At 51.1% G+C, this 21,697-nt stretch overlaps 1 protein-coding gene across 2 annotated transcripts in view; it reads left to right on the forward strand.

Moving 5' to 3' along the window:
* The first annotated feature begins 388 nt into the window (after positions 1–388).
* Positions 389–21,697, forward strand: part of BSN (bassoon presynaptic cytomatrix protein) — a 124,814-nt gene continuing 103,505 nt past the window's right edge. For both annotated transcript variants that reach the window (XM_068157990.1, XM_068157991.1), the window contains exon 1: positions 389–633. In XM_068157990.1, the coding sequence (XP_068014091.1) occupies positions 452–633 (182 nt within the window). In that variant the 5' untranslated portion in view covers positions 389–451. The remainder of the gene's footprint in view (positions 634–21,697) is intronic.

Genomic DNA, 21,697 nt, shown 5'->3' on the forward strand with positions numbered 1-21,697 from the left:
GTTGTGACCTCAGAGGAGGCTGCATGCTCATTGGCTGTCGGGGTATGACCTCATGGGAGACAGACTGCTCATTGGCCGCTGGGGCGCGAGCTGCCGGGGCGCCGCCTGGCGGGCGCCGGCGTTGCGGAGCGCCCATTGGCTGGTGGTTTGGGCGGGGCGGGGCGCCCCCGCGCGCCCTCCGCGGCCTCACGCCCTCATTGGCTGCCCGAGCGCAGGCCCGCGGGGCGGGGGGCACGTGCCGGCGGGAGGGGCGGGAGGTGGGGAGAGGAGGAGGGTCGCCGCGCGACGATTGGCCGGGGAGGCGCGCGTGCCCGCGGCGCGAGCGAGCGGGCGGGCTGCGGGAGGTCGGCGCATGCGCGGGGCGGCGGGTCCAGGCGGCGATGGCGGCGCGGGGCTGATGGCGGCGGCGGAGGCGGCGCTGCGCTGAGGGAGCGGTCCCGCCCGGCCCGCCATGGGCAACGAGGCCAGCCTGGAGGGCGGCGGCGAGGACGGGCAGCTCCCGCCCGCCGCCGCCGCCGCCGCCGGGGCCCCGCCGCCGCCAGCAGCAGCAGCCGCCGCCGCCTTCTCCAAGCCGCCTTCAGCACCAGGCGGCGGCGGACAGCTCCCGGGCAGTGCTGCCGGGCCCGGGCCCAGGTCAGAGCGCGGGGGGCGCGGCCAGGGCAGGGCGGAAGGGGGGGAGGGGGGCAGCTGCGGGGGGCCGTGGGTGCGGGAGTAGATGGGCTGTAGGGGCGTGGGTGCGCTGTGGGTGCCGGCAGGGTGCGGGGTTCTGGGGCGCAGGGACGGGGACCTGAGTGCCTAAGGCGTGCTGGGGGCACGCAAGCAGGAGGTGTTGCTTGGTTTCAGGTCTGTGGGGTGCAAGTTGGGGTGCAGGAGGTGGCTGGCAAGGTGCAAACAGGAGATGCTGCTTGCGTGTAGATTGGTGTCCTGGGGGGCGCAGAGACAGGAGGTGCCACTTGGGTGCAGGTTTGTGGTGTGCAGTCTGGGGTGCTGGAGGGTGTGTAGACAGGATGTGCAGACAGGATGTGCCAGTTTGATGCAGGGTTTTGGGGTGCGAGTTGGAATGCCAGTTGGTCACAGAGGGGGGAGATGCTGCTTGGGTGCAGGCTGGTATTCAGGAGGTGGCTGGGGACATGCAGACAGGAGATGCTGTTTGTGTGCAGTTTGGGGTGCTCTGGGGCATGAGAGAAGGAGGTGCCACTTGGGAGCAGGTTTGTCGGGTGCTTACAGGTAAGTACAGGCAGGTGAGGGTAAGAGAGGGCAAGGGACAGGAGCTGATAGAAAACCAGAGTCTGGAGAGGTGTTGGCAGGTGGGCTGGCAGGCAGAAAGCAGGGGGTGTGGTCAGGCAAGGGAGGAGGAGTGGGGCTTAGGAAGCAGATAGAGGCAGGTAAGGTAGGTCACTGCTGGAAGAGGTAGCCCCAGGAGAGCTGGCAGCTTGGGGACGTTCCTGGGTGCTAAGGGAAGGCAAGGGTGTGGTTTGAGGCTGGGTACAGGAGAGGGATGACATGCCCTCTATGAGAAGTGCAGGTTTTTGAGGGGCAGGAGAAAGGTGGGTGCTGCCAGGTGGGCAGAGGCCCATCAGCAAGGGCCAGGGCAGTTGCAGGGGCAGTGGGGTTAGGAGGAGGGAGGGATACGTTTTGGGTTTGGGAAGCGTGGACTGGGGGATTCAGTCAAGGTTGGGCGATGGTGCCTGGCAGCACGCAGCTCACAGCAGCAGGGTGTGTGAGTGCCCTGAACACAGCCACCCTAAACACAGCCATCCCAAACGGAGCTGGCTCCAAAGAGGAAAGGTCATTATGTAACAGGAGGGACGTGCAGCCCTGTCAGGAGTCATCGGTGCAAAACCTCGCAGGGAACAGCACCAAGCTGCTCTCTCTCTCTGCCAGGCAGTGCCAGGCAGTGCCAGGCAGTGCCAGTCAGGAGGGAGATGCTTTGGAAATGGGCGTGGGATTGGAGATATTCCTCTGAAAAAAGCCCAAACCAGTCCTAAAATACCATCCTGTCTGGTAAAATGAATGCAGGGAGCAGAAAGTTTCAGGGAGGGATGCGGGGGACTCTGCGGGCGGCTTGCCCACAGCGCGTGGCGAGGTGGCAGTGCTTGGGGCTCGCTGCCTCACCCGTGCAGCGACGAGCTCTGCTGCTGTTGCCAGTGGTGCTCCTTGGAAGGGGGAAATGCAAGTGGGAGCTCAAATGGGAGGTTGTGGTCTCGCCTGGCGACGCTTTCCTCTCGCTCCCAGCCAGCGGGCTGCAATCACTGATGCAGGCTGCACTGTCATATCCAGATGGGGTTCAGGGATCCTCCAGGGCGGCTGGGCTGCGGGTAGCCTTTGCTTGGCAAAGATCACTCCTAACTTTTACACAAAGACTGTGGAAAATATACCCCTGAGTGAAATCTTGCCCGTTTTCCTTTGCATTTTTTCCAGTTCGCCTCCCTGAAGAGTCACCAACCCCTCTGCTTCACACTCTGCTGGCCAGAAGTTGTTCTGAGCTTGCTCATGACAATTTAAAATACCTGCAGGGCCATTTATGTTGGCATTAGAGATCAGCTGAGGGAGCTGTGTGGACTGTGCCACCTCTGTCTGGTTTTGGCACTGCTTGCCAGTCCTCCCCCATTGCTGCCCAGGGTCTGTGCTCATTGCTGGACTAGGGCTGGGGTCGCAGAATCACAGCATGGCAGGGGGCGGAAGGGACCTCTGGGGACCACCTAGTCTGACCAAAGCGGGAGCATACAGAGCAGCTTGCCCAGGATCACAATATTCAGGCAGGTTTTAAAAGTCTCCACAGTCCTGATGGCTTTGAGGGTCCCAGAGCCCATGGGGCTGGCGGGGTGGGGGAGCCCAGTCCTGCAACGCTGACAATCCTCGCTCCTCTACTGCCAGACGCTCCGAGTTATCTTTGCCAGCCATGCTCAAGCCCTTGTATGCTGAGCTGCTGCTCCTGCCCCTCCTGGGGAGCTGCTGCCGGGGAGCTGCCCTCCCTCGCAATTAATTAACGCAATTAAAGAGGTGGGCCACGCAGGACTCTGCAGGCTGGCGGCGAAGGATGCTGTGGAGCGGCGTTGGGATGGGGAAGATGCTGATCTGTATTGGTGTTGAAGAATTGAGTGTGGGAGGGGTGCGAGGAGCTGAGATAACACTGAGGGATTTTAATTCAAGGTAACAAAGAGGAAATGAAGGGAAAAATAGACCTCGAGGAGAAAATCATCTTTGTGAGATGCAGGAGTGGGCAGGTGAGAGGTAGAGCAGATGTTATAAAAGGTTTAGCAAAGCCCAGTTCGTGCTGACTGAGCAGCGGTGCAGACACTGCTGCTCCAGACATCCCAAATGGCAAGGGGAAAGAAAGTGAATTGCTCTTAGTATCTGGGCAATTCTTTTTATTCTTTTTATTTTTTGTTGGAGCTAAGTAACCTAAATCTGTACAGGAGCCAACGAGAGCCATAGTGGTGCTACTTTGTGTCACTCTTCACAATCCTTCTTGCTTTGTGTTATGCAGGGAAATAGCCTGAGCCCCTCGTCTGGATTGGGGGGGTGGGGGCTTGTGTTTCAGTTTGTAATGGCTGTTCTCAAGAAACTGTGCACTAAAGAGAGGCTTCAGAGAGTAGAAAACATCTTATGGAAGTAACATCTCACTGGGTTGCAGCATCTACTGCGACTTGTGAACTCTGGGTTTCTGGCTGCGCGGTTTGGGTGAGGCACAGCAGAGCCCGAGGGTGAAGGGGAGATGGGCACAGAACTCTCTGTGAGGTGCCAGGCTCTGCCGGCTCTGCCAGAGGCCAACACGGTGCAGGATTGCATCAGGCAAGGTGTTCTTGGCATGGATTAGCAGACCTCACCCCTGTGCAAGTCTGCTGGAGTCTCAGCAAGGGGGTTTGTGCCCAGCTCTGGGGCTTGGGCAGGGTGGTGCTGAGTTGGAGGAGGAAGGGAAGAGATGCTGCTGGTCTGCCTAGACAAACAGAGCCTCTGTGGCCCGAAAGGAGATGGAAAGATGGACATTATTAAGCCGTAGGATCAAAGGAACACAAATTGGTTGCAGACGTGTGTGGACTGAAAACTTGCCAGCTGCCTGGCAATGGAGTCTTGGTTTGCTCCTCCAAAGAGACCCCCTAGGCAGAAGGGACAAGCTCATTCTGCAGCGCTGTTGATGGATTGATGAAAAGGTTGGATTGATGATGGCAGAGCAGTGGTGGTCCCGAAGGTGGAAATGTGGCTTGGGGCACAGCGTTTTAGATGGCTGCTTTTCCTGAAAAGAGATTTTATTGCTGCTTCTGATCATATTTGTCTGTGCCTGATTTATGCCAAAATCATTCAGGTTTTGGGTCTGTCTGCTACTTGGATGTGGAGCATGTAAAAGGCTTTTTGATGCCTGGATAGACGAGCTAAGGCTGAAGGATGGGAGAGGGGAAGAGGGTTGGTCTCCTGGGAAGCATTGAGGACTAGCCATAAATACATATGCTCAGTGGGAGCAGTGGTGCTTTTAGCATCACAGCTCCTCTGGAGCTGGGAAATGCGTGTTACAAACAGCCAGGCTGGGCTTTGAGGCCATGGAGAAGCTTTCTCCCACAGCAGAGACCAGTGGGGCCTTTGCTTTTGCTGATAAAGAAGCTGCTCAGTTGAATACCACAGAATTGCTCAAGCCTTCAGGTAGGCTTGCTACCTGAGTACTGTGTCCAGTTCTGGCCCCCTCAGTTTAAGAAGGACATTGGGGTTGGTCTCTTCTCCCAGGCAACCAGCACCAGAACAAGGGGACACAGTCTCAAGCTGTGCCAGGGGAAGTTTAGGCTCAAGGTGAGGAGAAAGTTCTTCACTGAGAGAGTTGTTAGCCATTGGAATGTGCTGCTCAGGGAGGTGGTGGAGTCACTGTCCCTGGAGGTATTCAAGAGGAGATTGGACGTGGCACTTGGTGCCATGGTCTAGTCATGAGGTCTGTGGTGACAGGTTGGACTCAATGATCTTTGAGGTCTCTGTGAAGTTGAAAGTCTTGAAGTGACCAAGAAGAGAAGTTTCTGATACCAAGTAGTAGCAACTCTTGTGTGTGCTGTAAGCATTCTCCTAAAGCCCTTGCTTGGCTTGGAACAGCAAGTCAAGCATTGACACTGTTCACCCTACTGTGCATTTACTGTCAGTCTGTTTGTCTGGTGGTGGGGCTTGAAAGGAAAGATCAGGTGACTGGGAAGAGTATAGTCAGAACAGGACTGAAAGAAGCAGCCTTCCCAGTTAGAGAAAATAGCTCAAGGAAAAGGATGCTCTGCCTGCCCTTTTGGCAGCTCCCTTGCATTTAGAATCATAAAATCACAGAACTGTTAGAGTTAGAAGGGCCCTCAAGGATCATCTAGTTCCAACACCCCTGCCAGGGGCAGGGACACCTCACACTAGATCAGGTTGCTCAGAGCCACATCCAGCCTGGCCTTAAAAACCTCCAGGGATGAGGCTTCTACCACCTCCCTGGGCAACCTGTGCCAGTGTCTCACCACCCTCATGGGGAAGAATTTCTTTATTACATCCACTCTGAATCTGCCCATTTCTAGTTTTGCTCCATCCCCCCTCGTCCTGCCACTACCTGACACCCTAAACAGTCCCTCCCCAGCTTTCTTGTCGCCCCCTTCAGATACTGGAAGGCCATGATAAGGTCTCCTCTAAACCTTCTCCTCTCCAGACTGATTACCCCCAACTTTCTCAGTCTGTCCTCACAGGAGAGGTGCTCCAGCCCTCTGATCATCCTCATGGCCCTTCTCTGGACACCTTCCAGCACGTCCATATCCTTCTTGTAATAGGGACAACTGGATATTTGCTTTGTTTTCTTGCCTAAGTATCCCAGCAGTAATAGTTAATAAGGCTATACGTAAAAGCAACGTAAAGAACAAAAAAGGCTAAGTTTACCTGCTTCTTTTTAAATGGCCACTTGCCACAAGCTTGCAGAAACGAGCAGTTGATGTCCATTTCCATGTGACTGTGCTGGAAATGAAACAAAGCTGTGTGTCGTGATGTGACAGAAAGCCAGGCTGTGGCCAGGGCTTGCGCTTGGCTGGGCAGCCAGCTCCGTGTCTGCTTCCATGTGCTGCTGTCCCCAAGGAAGCTGAGCCCTGAGCAGGACCATGCAGAGCCATCCCCATCAGAGCTATCACTGGAAAACCTTTTCCTCAAACACTGAAGTAGCTTTTTCCTGGCCCTTTGCAGGACTGCAGTCTGGTGCTCTGGAAAAATCCTTCCACTTGCTCATGCCTCCTAAGTGTTAGTTTATAGATTCATAGAATTGCTTTGGTTGGAAAAGACCTCGAAGATGAGGTCTGACCAGCAGCATAGCACCACCACGGCCATTAAACCACATCCCTGAGTGCCATGGTGACATGATTCTAGAGTATCTCCAGGGATGGTGACTCCACCATCTCCCTGGGCTGCCTGTTCCAATGGCTGACCATTCTTTCAGTAGAAATGTTTTACCTATTACCCAGCTTAAGCCTCCCCTGGCACAATTTCAGGCCATTTCCTTTCTATCATTTTATACTAGGGAGAAGAGGCCAACACCCACCTCACTGCAGCCTCTTTTGGGTAGTTTTAGAGAGCTAGGTCTCCCCTCAGCCTCTTCTTCTCTAGACTAAACAATCCCAGTTCCCTCAGCCACTCTTCTCCAGACCCCTCACCAGCTTAATTTCCCTCCTCTGGACATGCTCCCTCATCCCTCACTGCTGCTTTAGTGAGGGGCCCAAAACTGAACCCAGTGTTTGAGGTGTGGCTTCACCAGGGCCAAGTACAGGGCGTGTTCGCTTCCCTGGCTCCTGCTGGCCACAGTATTGCTGATACAGGCTGGGAAGCTGTTGGCCTTGGCCACCTGAGCACACTGCTGGCATCCTGGAGAGTCAGGATGGAGCTCAGGCTGAGTTTAAGCAAGCAGGGAAAGGACAGATAGGCAACATTTTGAGCTCAGTAACCTTGTGTGAGCAAAAGAGAAGGCAAAAGGAGTACCAAATGGCTTACTTGATGGAGCAAGTCAAAACATTTCCTGTGTTAAATATCCTGCTGGGCTTCTCTTCCTCTCCCGTGATGGGGGCTGGTGGTGTCAGCTGCAGCGTGTCTCCCCTTTAGCAAATGGTGTTTTACATCCTTCTGATAGCTCTGACAGCAGCTGTTAGGCCCCTGAACATAGATGGCACAATTCTGGGTGCTTAAGTAACTCCAAAACCTCGCCTGTGAACGTGCTCATCAATATTCAAAGTGTTTGGCATCAAATATTAATGCCTTTCTTTCAAAACAAATACACAGATTTGCAATCTGCCTTGCAGGTTGGGGTTGCTGCAACCAGCCTGACTGTTCTGCTGGAGGCATCATGCCTCTGTGCCCTTCCCTTCTGCTGCGTGAGGGGCTCCAGGATGCCACTCCAGCATCCACTTCTGCTCAGAGAGCAGGGGGGCTCCAATTCCTTTGCTCTCTTGGCTCACGCTGGCTGAGGAGCAGGAGAGGGCTTTGGCTCCTTCTCACGCAGCCTGCAGCTGTTTCAGAGCTGCTTTCTGTGCCCCAAAATTTGGAACACTGGTGGTCAGCCTCTTCTGCTGATGCTCAGTGGTGCTGCACATCCACTGGGACCGGTGGGTCCCTCCTTACTGAGGGTTGTGCCAAGCAGTGTGATGGGCTGGCTTCTGCTTCTCCAGTGCAGCTGAACCAAACGGATCCTTTCCTTTGCTGTGTGAGTTGAGCACAGACTTGATGCTTCCCATCATGTTTCCAGTTCAGAGCAAACAGGTATTCAGTACTGTGGCATATTCCTGGAGTTTATTCTGGCTGGGGAAAACTCACTATGCATCTGAGCACCCTCCTGCCAGGGAAGCACACCCAGCCCCTGTGCAAGCCTTTGTCCCCCATTCCCTGTCTGGGCTGGCTAAGGGTGTTGTTCCAGCAAGCCTCATTTCCCAGTGAGGGGGATGCACTTCCAGAAGGCTGTGACAGGGAGTTGGGGTGCACACAGCATTTGCTAAAGCAGGTTGGGTGGATGGGCTCCAGGGCAAAGGCTTTCTGGCTTGTCACTGAATGTGGAGGTAAGGTTATCACGTTGGCTTTGCTGATGAACGCTGCTGCTCCTGGATGCTGCCCAGACCTTTTTCTGCTGGTGACTGGCAGCAAGTGCTTGTGGTCATCCTGGGCCCACACGTTGTGAGCTGTTATGGGTGGTGCACGTGGTTTCTTGAGGTGGAGATTGTTGCAGCTGAGCCATTGCTGCCTTTCCAAGCGTCCCTCTGAGTGACAGGTTTGTTATTTCTGCATCGATCTGTGGACACGACCGTTCTTACAAACAGGGCTTCTTGGTGACCCTGAAGCACTGCTCTGCAGCCTGTCAGTCAGGGCTGGGCTCGCTGTACTGCTTCTCATGTCACTGATGCTGAGTAGTTTTTGTAAGTACAATCAGCTGGCTCCTTGCTGAGCACATCCAGCACCTCCAATGAGATACTGAGGAGCCTGCAAGAGAGAGCAGCAGCACTGCATCCTGTGAATGCTGCCCTGTGCTTTGCAGTGAGGCTGGAGGGCATGTTCCTGGGGGGCTCCTTACCTAGACTTTGCTCATGTGTAATATCAAAGATAACTGCACTTGGTACCTTGCTGACTCCTGCTCTCTTTGGAGCTTACCAGTCTGTGAATCATTGAATGGCTTTGAGTTGGAAGGGACCTTAAAGATCATCTCATTCCAACTCTCCTGCCATAGGCAGGGACACCTCCCACTAGACCAGCTTGCTCAAAGCCTCAGCCAGCTGGTCTTAAAGACCTGGTCTTAAAGGTGACCTAATTGTGGCCTTCCAGTATCTGAAGGGGTCCTACAGGAAGGCTGGGGAGGGACTTCTCAGGATCTCAGGTAGTGATAGGACTAGGGGGAATGGAATGAAGCTGGAGGTGGGGAGATTCAGGCTGGAGGTGAGGAGGAGGTTCTTCCCCATGAGAGTGGTGAAGCCCTGGAATGGGTTGTCCAGGGAGGTGGTCAAGGCCCCATCCCTGGAGGTGTTTAAGCCCAGTCTGGCTGAGGCTCTGGCCAGGCTGATCTAGTGTGGGGTGTCCCTGCCCATGGCAGGAGGGTTGGAACTAGATGATCCTTGTGGTCCCTTCCAACCCTGACTGATACTATGATACTTCCAGGGATGAGGTGTCCACGGCTTCTCTGGCCAACTTGTTCCAGCATCTCACTATCCAGGTAGTAAAGAACTTCTTCGTAATGTCCAATCTGAATCTATCCTGCTCTGTTTTAAAACCATTGCCTCTTGTCCTATGACCACATGCCCTTATAAAAAATCTGTTTGATATCAAAGATAGACCTTGGCCCCGTTAACAGACTGGGGACAGTGGGTTGATGGGCTAGGAGGCAGCAGGTCTGTTTGATATCAAAGATAAACCTTGGCCCCATTAACAGACTGGGGACAGTGGGTTGATGGGCTAGGAGGCAGCAGGTCTGTTTGATATCAAAGATAGACCTTGGCCCCGTTAACAGACTGGGGACAGTGGGTTGATGGGCTAGGAGGCAGCAGGTCCCTGCCCACGCTGAGCTTGTCAGAGGCAGAGGAACATCATCATCTACCAGGGCAATGCAGGCCACAACTGAATGCAATTTTTATTTTGTTCTTTTTTTTGTTGTTTGTTTTTTTCAGTGTCACAGTGTGGCTGGAGATGAAAAGTGATGCTCTGCCATCCAGCCTGACTTCTGGCCCTGGGTGGTAAAGATTGCTACGATGGCTAAGAAAGGCAAAACAGAATCTGGAGTCAGAGCTCCAAGCTAGCTGAACAGTAATGAGATGCATGTAAACAGTGAGCACAAATAAGTGTAGGAGTAGTGTACCACGGGGTGCAATGGGAAGTATGATCACTAAAGGCTTGAATCAAAGCTTCCCCACCTAAGAGATGCAGTCTCCCTCAGCCCAGAACTATGGTTTCTGTGATGTGCAGCAGATTAGCTGCTTGTTCTGGCTTTATTCCCCCTGAAGATGTGATTAAATAGTTTGGTGCATTCTCTGTTGTCAAGAATGATTTAGTTGTGTTTCTAGGTCATTGTCTATAGAAGAAAAATGCCTGTGTGTTTACTGTGGTGAAGTGTCTTAGGCATCTTCTAAGAAGAGCAACTGCAAAAAAATAAGAAACAACCTCTTCTGCCCAGTCTGTCCCCAGACCTTTCTCCTCTCCTTGGTGTCTCCTGCAGCAGCAGACCTTAAAACCCATTGCTCACAGGTCACCTCAGCAGCTTGCCCTTGTCCTCCTCTGGCTTCCTCATGTTGGGAGCAACCTGGAGAGAGCCAAGATGAATGTTGCCACTCAGAGACCATTAGTGCTTGCTCATGTTGGGTGCAGTTGTCCAAGAGCTAAGTGACTGTGGCAGGATGTGTAAGGTACTGGTGGGCAAAAGTAGGAGCACAGATCCAGAGAAGACCTCAGGGCCATTACACACGGGTAGGCACCATTAGACATCCCATCATACAGACTAATACAGTAACAACTGAGATCTTCAGTGGAATACTTTGCTTTGCAAAGCCAAGAGGCAGCCATAGATTTGCCTGTAGTAGTCCATGTCTTTGAGACATGCAGATGTAGTTTAACTTCCATATGCTTCCCTGAGGGATAACAGCACCTTCAAGCTCAGGTGTTCAAGGACTCAGGCTTGGGCAGTCCTGGACAGCTGGTTTCTTAGTAGGAACTGATCTTCAGTGGGGCACTCACCCATTTCTGGTGCTGCAGCCACATGATGGTTCATGTTGCATGGCTGGGACACAGCAGGGGCAGCCCTTGACACGTGGGTCAGGACTCAAAGCTGACCCTTTGAAGAGGATGTGATGATCCTACCCTTATCTGCCATGGCCCTCTCCTCTGTGTTCACAGGCAGGCAGCAGGACGTAAGGAAGGGACATGTAATGGACACCGAGTTTTCGAGCTGCATGGCAGTTACAGAGGGACTTTCTTGAGCTGCAGCCAGCTCTGCACAGGCTCCTGTGACTCATGAGACGCTCTTTCCCTCCTCCCTGGAGACTGTCATGGCTGTCCCTGTGTTTCTCAGTGTTTTCTCATTCTCTGTGTTTCTCTCATTCTCAGTGTGTTCTCATTCTCAGGCTTCAGTGCTGTACTGTGACTTCTGCCCAGAATGTCCTGCAGCTTCTGAACTCCTGTGTAAGGTGCAGACGGTGCAGGCAGTGCAGGGAAGTGGTTGAATTACCATCCCTAGATGTATCTGAGAGATATGCAGATGTGGCACTTAGGGGCATGTTTTAATGGTGGGCTTGGCAGTCCTGGGTTAATGGTTGGACCTGATGATATCAAAGGCCTTTCCCAACCTATCTCCTGCCTGTGACTTGCTGCCTGTCCCACCTGCAGTCATCTGAACCTCTGCTGCCTGAGCATGCTTAGCTCCTCTCTAGAGGAAGAGCATCTCCTGTCAGAGGGTTTCCCCCTTTTCTGAGTTATAAGACAATCTAGAGCAAGCAGCTGCTCTCTGGAAAATCCATCCACCCTGCCTGAATTTTGGGTTTCTCTGAGCAGGGTGACTAACTGTTCATCACTTGGCTCTGGGACCTGCTGGGGACCACAGTTTCTCAGATGTGACAAAGCAGTTTCCTACATGGAACAGTTTTCAGATGAGGACTTGACAGCTCTTCTGAGGGCCACAGAAGGAAAGATTCACCTTGGACCAAAGCACTGCCTGGTGCAGATGTGATAAAATCCAGTGTTTCAAGTCTGAGGTTGACACATCCAGCTCCATCCAGTCTCCTGTGCTGGAGGCACAGATGTCTGTGTAGGTACTACAGGGCAGGGAGACTTTCAGAGGCCAGATGTCAATAACTGAGAGCAGCCTTTCAACCATTTCTCCTTTTTTTTCCCTTCCCTGCCAGTAGAATATTGCCTTTCAGCCTGTTTTGAAACTTTACTGGCAGTGGAGGCTTGCTAGCTTCTGTGATAGCTGAGAGGGATATGAGGCTGATGCCAAGCTCAGAGCCTGGCCCCAGTGGACATCCCTTTACAGACCCAGTGCTCTCCTGAGGACTGTAGTCTTGTGCATGTGGGGATTTATTTTGGAATTGGACTTTAATCATGGATTTTGAGCACTGTTAGGAGATGCTTGCAATGCATGTGACCTCTCCTGACGTGGTCTAAAGCCGCTTCTCAGGGCGCTCTGTCCTTGGAAGTCATATGCAAGAACGAAGTCAGTGTTAGAAATGTCTTCTTCTGTTATTAAATGGACTCAGAGGGGTCCTGTCCCTCTTGTAAGCCCAACTGGATCTGCTGTGGGCTCGTGGGTATGAGGAAGAGCCTGTGGCTCACATCCTTCCTTCATCAGTCTAGACATGAAAAGTATGGAGAGATTTTGCCATATTTAATGTCTGCAAAAGGACGAAGCTGTGTGTGGGAATTACTTTCCAAGATTGACATGTTGTAGCTGTTAACCACTTGGGGTTTTTTTTTAACCAGCAAAACCAGATTGCAGCCTAGGAACAACAGCTACTTTCTTCTTCTTTTTTTTCCCCCCATCTCCTCAAGAAAACATTTCAGTTACAGAGATGTGATGAGTTACAAAATAGGAACAGTTGAAATTTGGAAATGTATAATAAGTTCTTCAGGGACTTGGTAATTTGCCTTCCTCTTGTGAAAACACCAAACCAGCTGATGGTATGGAGCTTATGAAAGGCTGGGAGGAAATGCAGTGCTGAACTGGGTCTCTTGCCACGTTGACTCCAAACTGTACGTTTTTTTTTCCCCCCCTTTGATGCAACATGAAATTACTTTTAATTTATTTTGTTCCAATCCTAGTTACATAAACTATTATTTGACTGTACAGCTGGACTGAAAAACTGTAGGAGGTCTCACATTTAGGATTTTGCTGCCTCTTTCTCATTAAGCCTACAGACTGATTTCTTTAAATGCACCTATTAATCTTCTTAGGGAGACAAATTGTTGTTTGGTTGGGTTTTTTTTCTTGCTTTCTTTCATTTATTTATTCCCCCTCCCCTCCCCAAACACTAAACTCCCAGTTAGCAGCCAGTTAACACTGATGGTTTGAAGCCTTTCCAGGTATTTCTGCACTGCAGTTGGACAATGTGATGCCAGCACGTGTTGGCCTGGCCAGGCTGGGTTTGATCTATTTCGCTTAAGCACCCGAGGTATGTTGCAGCCTAAACTGTGCTTGTCAAGCTTGGCAATAACCTTCAAGCCTGCAGGATGGAGTAATAATTCTCCAGGCTGTCCAGAGAAGTAGTGGAGTCACCAGATGTTAGTCAGTTAGAGGATAGAAAGGCTCTGCAGAGGGACCTTGACTGACTGGACAGATGGGCAGAATCCAATGGGATGGCATTCAACAAGTCCAAGTGCTGCACTTTGGCTACGGCAATCCCATGCAGAGCTACAGGCTGGGGTCAGAGTGGCTGAGAGCTGCCAAACAGAGAGGGACCTGGGGGTGCTGATCGACAGCTGCCTGAATATGAGCCAACAGTGTGCCCAGGTGGCCAAGAGGGCCAATGGCATCCTGGCCTGCATTAGGAATAATGTGGCCAGCAGGAGCAGGGAAGTCATTGTGCCCCTGTGCTCTGCATTGGTTAGGCCGCACCTTGAGTCCTGTGTCCAGTTCTGGGCCCCTCAGTTTAAGAAGGACATCGAAACACTTGAAGGTGTCCAGAGAAGGGCAACAAGGCTGGGGAGAGGCCTTGAACACAGCCCTGTGAGGAGAGGCTGAGGGAGCTGGGATTGTTTAGCCTGGAGAAGAGGAGGCTCAGGGGTGACCTCATTGCCCTCTACAACTACCTGAAAGGTGGTTGTAGCCAGGAAGGAGTTGGTCTCTTCTCCCAGGCAACCAGCACCAGAACAAGGGGACACAGTCTCAAGCTGCGCCGGGGGAGGTTTAGACTCGAGGTGAGGAGGAAGTTCTTCACCGAGCGAGTCGTTCGTCATTGGAATGTGCTGCCCAGGGAGGTGGTGGAGTCACCGTCCCTGGAGGCGTTCAAGAGGGGATTGGACGTGGCACTTGGTGCCATGGTTTAGTCATGGGGGCTGTGTTGATAGGTTGGACTCGATGATCCTCGAGGTCGTTTCCAACCTTAGTTATACTGTGATACTGTGATCCCTGGAGGTATCTAAAAGACACATTGATGTGTCACTGAGGGACATGGTTTCGTGGTGGACTTGGCAGTGGTAGATTAACAGTCGGACTCAATGATCTTAAAGGACTTTCCTGACCTAAACAGTTTTATGACTCTATGATTTTACAATATGCTTATCCAGTACCTTGTCTAAGGGTAACTTTTGTTGTGTTGTTGACTCCCAAGTTTGGGGTTTCGGTGTGAGGTTCCAAGTTTGGCACCCATTAATGTGGTATTTGTAGGACCAGCAATAGGATGTGGTGAGCCATGTGTCATCCCTGAAGTACAGAGAGCTTTTCCTGCATCTCCTCTGAACTGCATCTTCTGCTCACCAACGGTAATCTACTGTAGTTTGGGTTTCTTCTCACCTGTTTACAGCAAGATTTCCACATGATCATCATCACTGAGTGCTGTGTCTGGCTCTGGAGTCCTCAGCGCAAGAAAGACACAGACCTGTTGGAGTGGGTCCAGATGAGGCCACAAAAATGATGAGAGGACTGGAACCCCTCTACTGTGAAGGCAGGCTGAGAGAGCTGGGATTATTCATCCTGGTGAAGAGAAAGCTGTGGAGAGGCCTTCTTGTGGCCGTCCAGTGCTTAAAAGGGCCAATAAGAGAGACAGGGATAATCTGTTTAGCAGAGTGTGTTGTGACACAGCAAGGAATGATGGTTTTAAACTTAGAGAGGGAGGTTCACCTCAGATATCAAGAAGAATTCTTTTACAGTGAGGATGATTAGACTCTGGCACAGGTTACCCTGAGAAGTGGAAGATGCCCCATCCTCAGACACATTCCAGGTCAGGTTGGATGTGGCTCTGAGCAAACTGATCTAGTTGAAGGAGTCCCTGCTTGCAGCACAGAGGGTTGAACTGGATGACCTTTAAAGGTCCCCTTACAGCCCAAACCATTCTACAATTCTATGATCTCGGCAAGAAGCAGGCCAGTCTCGGTAGCAATCCTTTGGACTGCTGCCCTTGCAGACCTTCTTTGCTGTCCTCTCCATTCTGCTGGGGATGGCTCTGAGGAGGGCGTGGCAAGCACGGTCAGGCTGCTCCCGAAACACATCCGTGTGCTGTCTGCTGCGATAGGAGCTCGGGAGATGTCTGCAGCAGATAGCGCTGGAGCACATCGCGTCGCGGCCGGGCGGCACCGGCAGCTTGCCGTGAATGCTCCTGACGCCGGCGTACGTGAGGAGGTGACGCTGGGCTCTGCTTCCACCGCTCTGAACGGGGCTGTGCTGCTCCGCATCTGCCCCGCCTGCCCCTTTGTCTTCAGGGCACCTCTGCAGTCCCCGGAATGGAAATTTCCAAGCTTTGTCCTTTTCCCTCCTCTTTGCAAGTGGAGGTTTTGTTTGGGAATCCTGGAGAAGAGGAGGCTCAGGGGTGACCTCGTTGCCCTCTACAACTACCTGAAAGGTGGTTGTAGCCAGGAAGGGGTTGGTCTCTTCTCCCAGGCAACCAGCACCAGAACAAGAGGACACAGTCTCAAGCTGCGCCAGGGGAGGTTTAGACTCGAGGTGAGGAGAAAGTTCTTCACCGAGCGAGTCATTCGTATTGGAATGTGCTGCCCAGGGAGGTGGTGGAGTCACCATCCCTGGAGGTGTTCAAGAGGAGATTGGACGTGGCACTTGGTGCCATGGTCTAGTCATGGGGTCTGTGTTGATAGGTTGGACTCAATGATCCTCGAGGTAATTTCCAACCTTAGTTATACTGTGATACTATACTGTGAAAAGAAGTGGTTTCCATTTATACAGAGTCGAGATCTTTGGCTTTGCTGGTCCTGCAGGAGCACCTCCGGCCTGGGTGAGATCCTGCCACCTTGGGCTCAGCAGCCAGAGGGAGTGTGTGCTCCTTTCTGTCCTTTGAACCTTTCATGGTGGTGATTGCCAGAGCAGGTAAAGCTCATTTTCTGTTTTATTAGTCTGGGGGTTGACTGGTTCCAATACATTTATGACAGAACATCAGTTCCTGTTTGAGTGGAGAAGATGGCCCCTGTTACTACATCATATGCCACTGATTACCTTATCCCAGAAAAAAGGTTGTGCAGAAATCATCACTCGGGGAGAAAACTCCTTAGGTGTCCCCTTTGGACTTTTCTCTCTCTCCTTTCTCATTTTGAATTACCTCCCAGCTGCACTGGTTAGGATAGAATTCCTGATGGCTACACAGCTGGGTTTCATCCAACCCATGTTGGTAATTACCAATTTAATTTTGAGTTATTATTAACTGAAGCACTCCTGAGCACTCTGAATTAACAAAATTTCATGACTTTATTTTTTCCTTTGAAATAGTATCATAGAATCACAGAATGGTCTGGATTGGAAGGGATCTCCAAAGGTCATCCAGTCCAACCCCCTCTGTAGTCAGCAGGGACATCCTCAACTAGATCAGGCTGCCCAGAGCCCTCTCGAGCCTCAGCCACCTCCCTGGGCAACCTGTTCCAGTGTTCCACCACCCTCATGGTAAAGAACTTGCTCCTAACATCCATTCTAAACCTGCTCTCCTTCAGTTTGAAGGCATTGCCTCTTGTCCTATCCCCACAGGCCTTTGTAAACAGTCCCTCTGCATCCTTCTTGCAGGTCCCCTTCAGGGCTGCTATTAGGTTTCCCTGAAGCCTTCTCTTCTTCAGGCTGAACAACTTCAGCCTGTCCTCATAGCAGAGGTGCTTCAACCCCCTGATCATTTTTGTGGCCCTAGGCAAACAATATCAGCTAGATGCTTTGGGTAGCAGCAACATGCCTTCTGCTTATCAAGGTATGGAAAATCTGGTTCACTTATCAACTGAACTACTCAGCCTTAATTTTTTCCTGCCAAGTTTAGCCTTTCAATGGGAATGTGAGGACAAATACCTCAAATATGCAGGTGTGTCAGTCTCTCTTGGGACAAATGTTCTGCTCTGAGGGAAATGCATGAGGGAACACAGTGCCTCAAAGAACTGCAGACGCTGGAGAAGAGTTTTCCTTTGATCCTATAAAGAATTTGGCAGGGGAATTTCAGGCTCTCCTGTTTCAAAAGTACATTTAAACTGAACAGCTTGAAATACTGAAATGGATGGTGTCCCTGACAGTATTGGTAATATATTGTTCTTTGAGTTTGCTTCATCTTTCCTATTGTGAATAACAAGTTTAACACACCACAGTGTAATTGATTTAGAGTTTGGTTTGCCATTCACATTGGAGCTTCCAGTTCAAATCTCTGAAAACCAGAAAGTGCAACTCCAAGCCGTAATAACAGCAGTACTGACCCCATCCTGCAGCTGACTGGTGATCCCAGGGCAGTGTCCCCAGCAGGCACTTGGAATCATAGTCTTGTGTGCAACAACTGACATTATTGGACCACATGTGGTGGGTGGTGTGGAGATCAAGAATGGAGAAACATCTGCAGCTGAGAAGGGGGTTCTGACAAGCACTCTCTTGTTAAATGGTATCTGGTTGTGCTGGACATGAAGATCTCCTGGCAGGAAAGCATGGGCTTGTCAGTTTTACCATGTACCCTTCAACATGGGCAGTACTTGGAGCTCTTCAGGTAGGACATGAGCTGATCCCTGTTTTACAGAATCACAGAATGTCAGGGGTTGGAATGGACTTGAAAGATCATCCAGTCCAACCCCCTTGCCAGAGCAGGATCACCTAGAGCAGATCACACAGGAACGTACTCAGGTGGGTTTTGAGTCTCTCCAGAGAGATCTTGTCCAAACCATCTTATCATCATCTCCATGGAGCTGGGGTTGTTCAGCCTGGAGAGGAGGAAGCTCTGGGGAGACCTGCTAGCAGCCTTCCAGTACCTGAAGGGGGCCTACAGGAAGGATGGAGAGAGACAGTTTGCAAAGGCCTGCAGTGACAGGACAAGGGGCAATGGCTTCAAACTAGAGAAGGGCAGATTTAGATTGGATATCAGGAAGAAGCTCTTCACTAAGAGGGTGGTGGAACACTGGAACAGGTTGCCCAGGAAGGTGGTTGAGGCCTCTTCCCTGGAGATATTCATGGTAACACTTAATGAGGCCCTAGGCAACCTGATCTAGTTGGGGATGTCCCTGCTGACTGCAGGGAGGTTGAACTGGATGACCTTTGGAGGTCCCTTCTGGCCTGGACCATTCTGTGATTCATTCTATGATTCTATGATTTTCATTGCGCTTCTACACCTTAGATGGCAGCTTTCCTGGTAACCTGAGGCACCAATGACAAAAATGAAATGAAGGACCTAAGAGAAGGCCTGGAGAAGATTTAGAGAGACAATTATGGGATGGTCAGAAGGCTGTGAGGTGCAGAGACACAACTGCAGGATGGATAAGAACACTACGATTTTTCTCACACAGACAAACAGCAAATTGAAATCTTGTGTTTGGTTTGGCCAGGCTCAAACACATAGGGGTGCAAAGGCAGAATTTTTAAGCTGCAGCTCACTGCAGTCCCCAGGAGCTGCTTGTCTCTCTGCAGCACAGTAGTCTGACTTCCTCTTCTGGAAATTGCTGCTTTAACTGGGCTTTTCTTTCCTTCTTCTAAAAATACAGGCTGGGTTCTTTCTGGTGTGTCATTACCACCTCCTTTTTAACAGCACTTCTCTTTCTGATGGATCTTCCTATTTTTTTTTTTTCCTGCCTGGATTGAGTGTTGTTCCTTGTTCTGGGCTGAGTTCAGTTGATTCAAGCTGTCAAGGAGATGCATAATGATACATATTTTCTTTTTGCATCAGCTTTTAATTTTGGGGCATGAATAGAATAGACTAGACTAGAATGAACCAGGTTGGAAGAGACCTTCAAGATCATCGCGTCCAACCTATCATCCAACACCACCTAATCAACTAACCCATGTAACCAAGCATCCTGTCAAGTCTCCTCCTGAGCTCCTCCAATGATGGTGACTCCACCACCTCCCCAGGCAGCCCATTCCAATGGCCAATCACTCTCTCTGTGTAGACCTTCCTCCTGACCTCCAGCCTGAACCTCCCCTGGCACAGCTTGAGACTGTGTCCTCTTGTTTTGGTGCTGGTTGCCTGGGAGAAGAGACCAACCCCCACCTGGCTACAACCTCCCTTCAGGTAGTTATAGAGAGCAATGAGGTCTCCCCTGAGCCTCCTCTTCTTCTGGCTAAACAACCCCAGCTCCCTCAGCCTCTCCTCATAGGGCTTGTGCTCCAAACCCCTCACCAGCTTTGTTGCCCTTCTTTGGACTCGTTCCAGCAAGTCAACCTCCTTCCTAAACTGAGGGGCTCAGAACTGGACACAGGACTCAAGGTGAGGCCTAACCAGTGCAGGGTACAGGGGCAGAATGACCTCCCTGCTCCTGCTGGCCACACTGTTCCTGATGCAGGCCAGGATGAGTGGAACCCATCTGAGTGGAACTCATCTGAAAAAAAGAGCCATGCAGTCTTCCCAGCTTCTTAATGGTCCAACACCAACTTCATGCTGCTGAAGCTTTTGTAGAAGCACAGGGACAGAGGGGTGGTGTGGACAGGACAATGGGTGGAACCGGACCACTGGCATCGACCCCTCGTTACCCACCAGCAGTAAATGGCTCTCATGTTGGAACCTTTGCTTACAGCTGCAGGAATCCCTCCAGCTCCTGGACTGAATCGAGGCTGAGACTCAAAAGGGAGCCTTGCAAAACCAGACCTTCATGCCATTCTCTGACAGGGAATAAAGCCAGAAGCAAGTCAAGGGAATGGGCTGCTCTGCTCTTTGAATTGCTTTCCAGAAGGCCTTTTTCCCAAAATAACTTAATTGTCCTTTTTCTTTTTTTCTTTTTGGTGGATTGTTCTATATTTGTGGATGAGCATTGCATTGACATTTTCTGAGAACTGTCCAAAATGGCTTGAAGAACTCTTTGCTGAGCAGCAGTATCTCATTTAGAGCCCATCACTCCATGTGGCCATGGCTGTCTCCTCTGCTGTGCGTTACTCTGTGTTCCCTGACCTTGGGTTTCAGCTGCCTTGGCATTTTGAGGCACCCATTTCAGGAGAGCCTTCTAAAGGGTTCTGCATTCAGGATTACCTTTGAATACTCTGAGTAGATTTGTATGGCTCAGCAAACTTGTCCCTTCATTGTTCCCCTCCTTCCCATGCCATTTATCCCATGGCAGGCTCCTGCAACTCTACTGGTAAAAACCTGACCACCTACCTCTCTCCTTGGCATCCTAAAATGTAATCAATTATTAACCTAGAAGAAGGATTCTCTTTATTTTGCCCTCTCTCACTTAGTTTTTTTTCCCCTCTTCTTTCTAGATTCTTCTCCTGACATTTCTCCTACTGAGCTGATTTTGCAGGCTAGTCCTGTACATGAAACTGCTCTGGTGTGGGAACCTTCATAAATTTCTCCTTGGCATGGCAAAGGTTGCATTTATCTTCTCCTTCACAGTCTTTCATTCCTTAAATATTTCTGAGCATTTCAATCTTCTCTCAGTTTTTTTCAGATTCTTTGGCAGATTTCCTGCTTCTAAAGCTTTGGAAAATATTTCTTCCCCCACCTCCCAGTTTACAAGTTGTTCCTTCAGGGAAATCTTTGGCATGCTTAAAAAAAGCTAATAAACTTAATTTGACAACAGTTTGTTGTTTGCTTTGGGTTTTTCCTTATCTAGATACAATATTTCCTCTTTGAAGGACTTCTTCTTACTCCTTCAGCCTTACTTCCACCACTCCTTAATTTTGGTGCCATGTTATGGCCATGTATTAAACTCTTTTTTCAGACAGTGTGTGTTTTGCCTGAGGCTGTAATCTGCTACCAGGTACCATGGAAACTTCCCTTTCATACCTTCCCTCCTGCTGCTTTTGTGCTGCTTTTACTCTACTTTTAACAAACTTTCTCACATTTTTGAATTATTATTCTCTCCCCCATCTAAATCTGAATGTTCTGGTAGTATAGTAGTAGTGGTGTGTGTGCTTTTTTCAGTCCAGCAACAAAGCTGGTGAGGGGTCTGGAGAACGAGTCTTAGGAGGACCAGCTGAGGGAACTGGGGTTGTCTAGGCTGGAGGAGACTGACAGGGGACCTTATTGCTCTCTACAGGTCCTTGAAATGGAGGTTGTAGAGGGGTGGGTGTTGGTCTCTTCTCCCAAGTAACAAGAAAGGTAGAAAGGCTCTGCAGAGGGACCTCGACCGACTGGACAGATGGGCAGAATCCAATGGGATGGCATTCAACAAGTCCAAGTGCCGAGTGCTGCACTTTGGCCACGGCAACCCCATGCAGAGCTACAGGCTGGGGTCAGAGTGGCTGAGAGCTCCCAAACAGAGAGGCACCTGGGGGTGCTGATTGACAGCCACCTGAATATGAGCCAGCAGTGTGCCCAGGTGGCCAAGAGGGCCAATGGCATCGTGGCCTGCATTAGGAATAGTGTGGCCAGCAGGAGCAGGGAAGTCATTGTGCCCCTGTACTCTGCATTGGTTAGGCCACACCTTGAGTCCTGTGCCCAGTTCTGGGCCCCTCAGTTTAAGAAGGGCATTGAAACACTTGAAGGTGTCCAGAGAAGGGCAACAAGGCTGGGGAGAGGCCTTGAGCACAGCCCTGTGAGGAGAGGCTGAGGGAGCTGGGGTTGTTTAGCCTGGAGAAGAGGAGGCTCAGGGGTGACCTCATTGCTCTCTACAACTACCTGAAAGGTGGTTGTAGCCAGGAAGGGGTTGGTGTCTTCTCCCA

This window comes from Melanerpes formicivorus, unplaced genomic scaffold (assembly GCF_026170545.1).
Source record: "Melanerpes formicivorus ecotype bairdi unplaced genomic scaffold, bMelFor1.0.p_v2 SCAF_38, whole genome shotgun sequence".
NCBI lineage: Eukaryota > Metazoa > Chordata > Aves > Piciformes > Picidae > Melanerpes > Melanerpes formicivorus.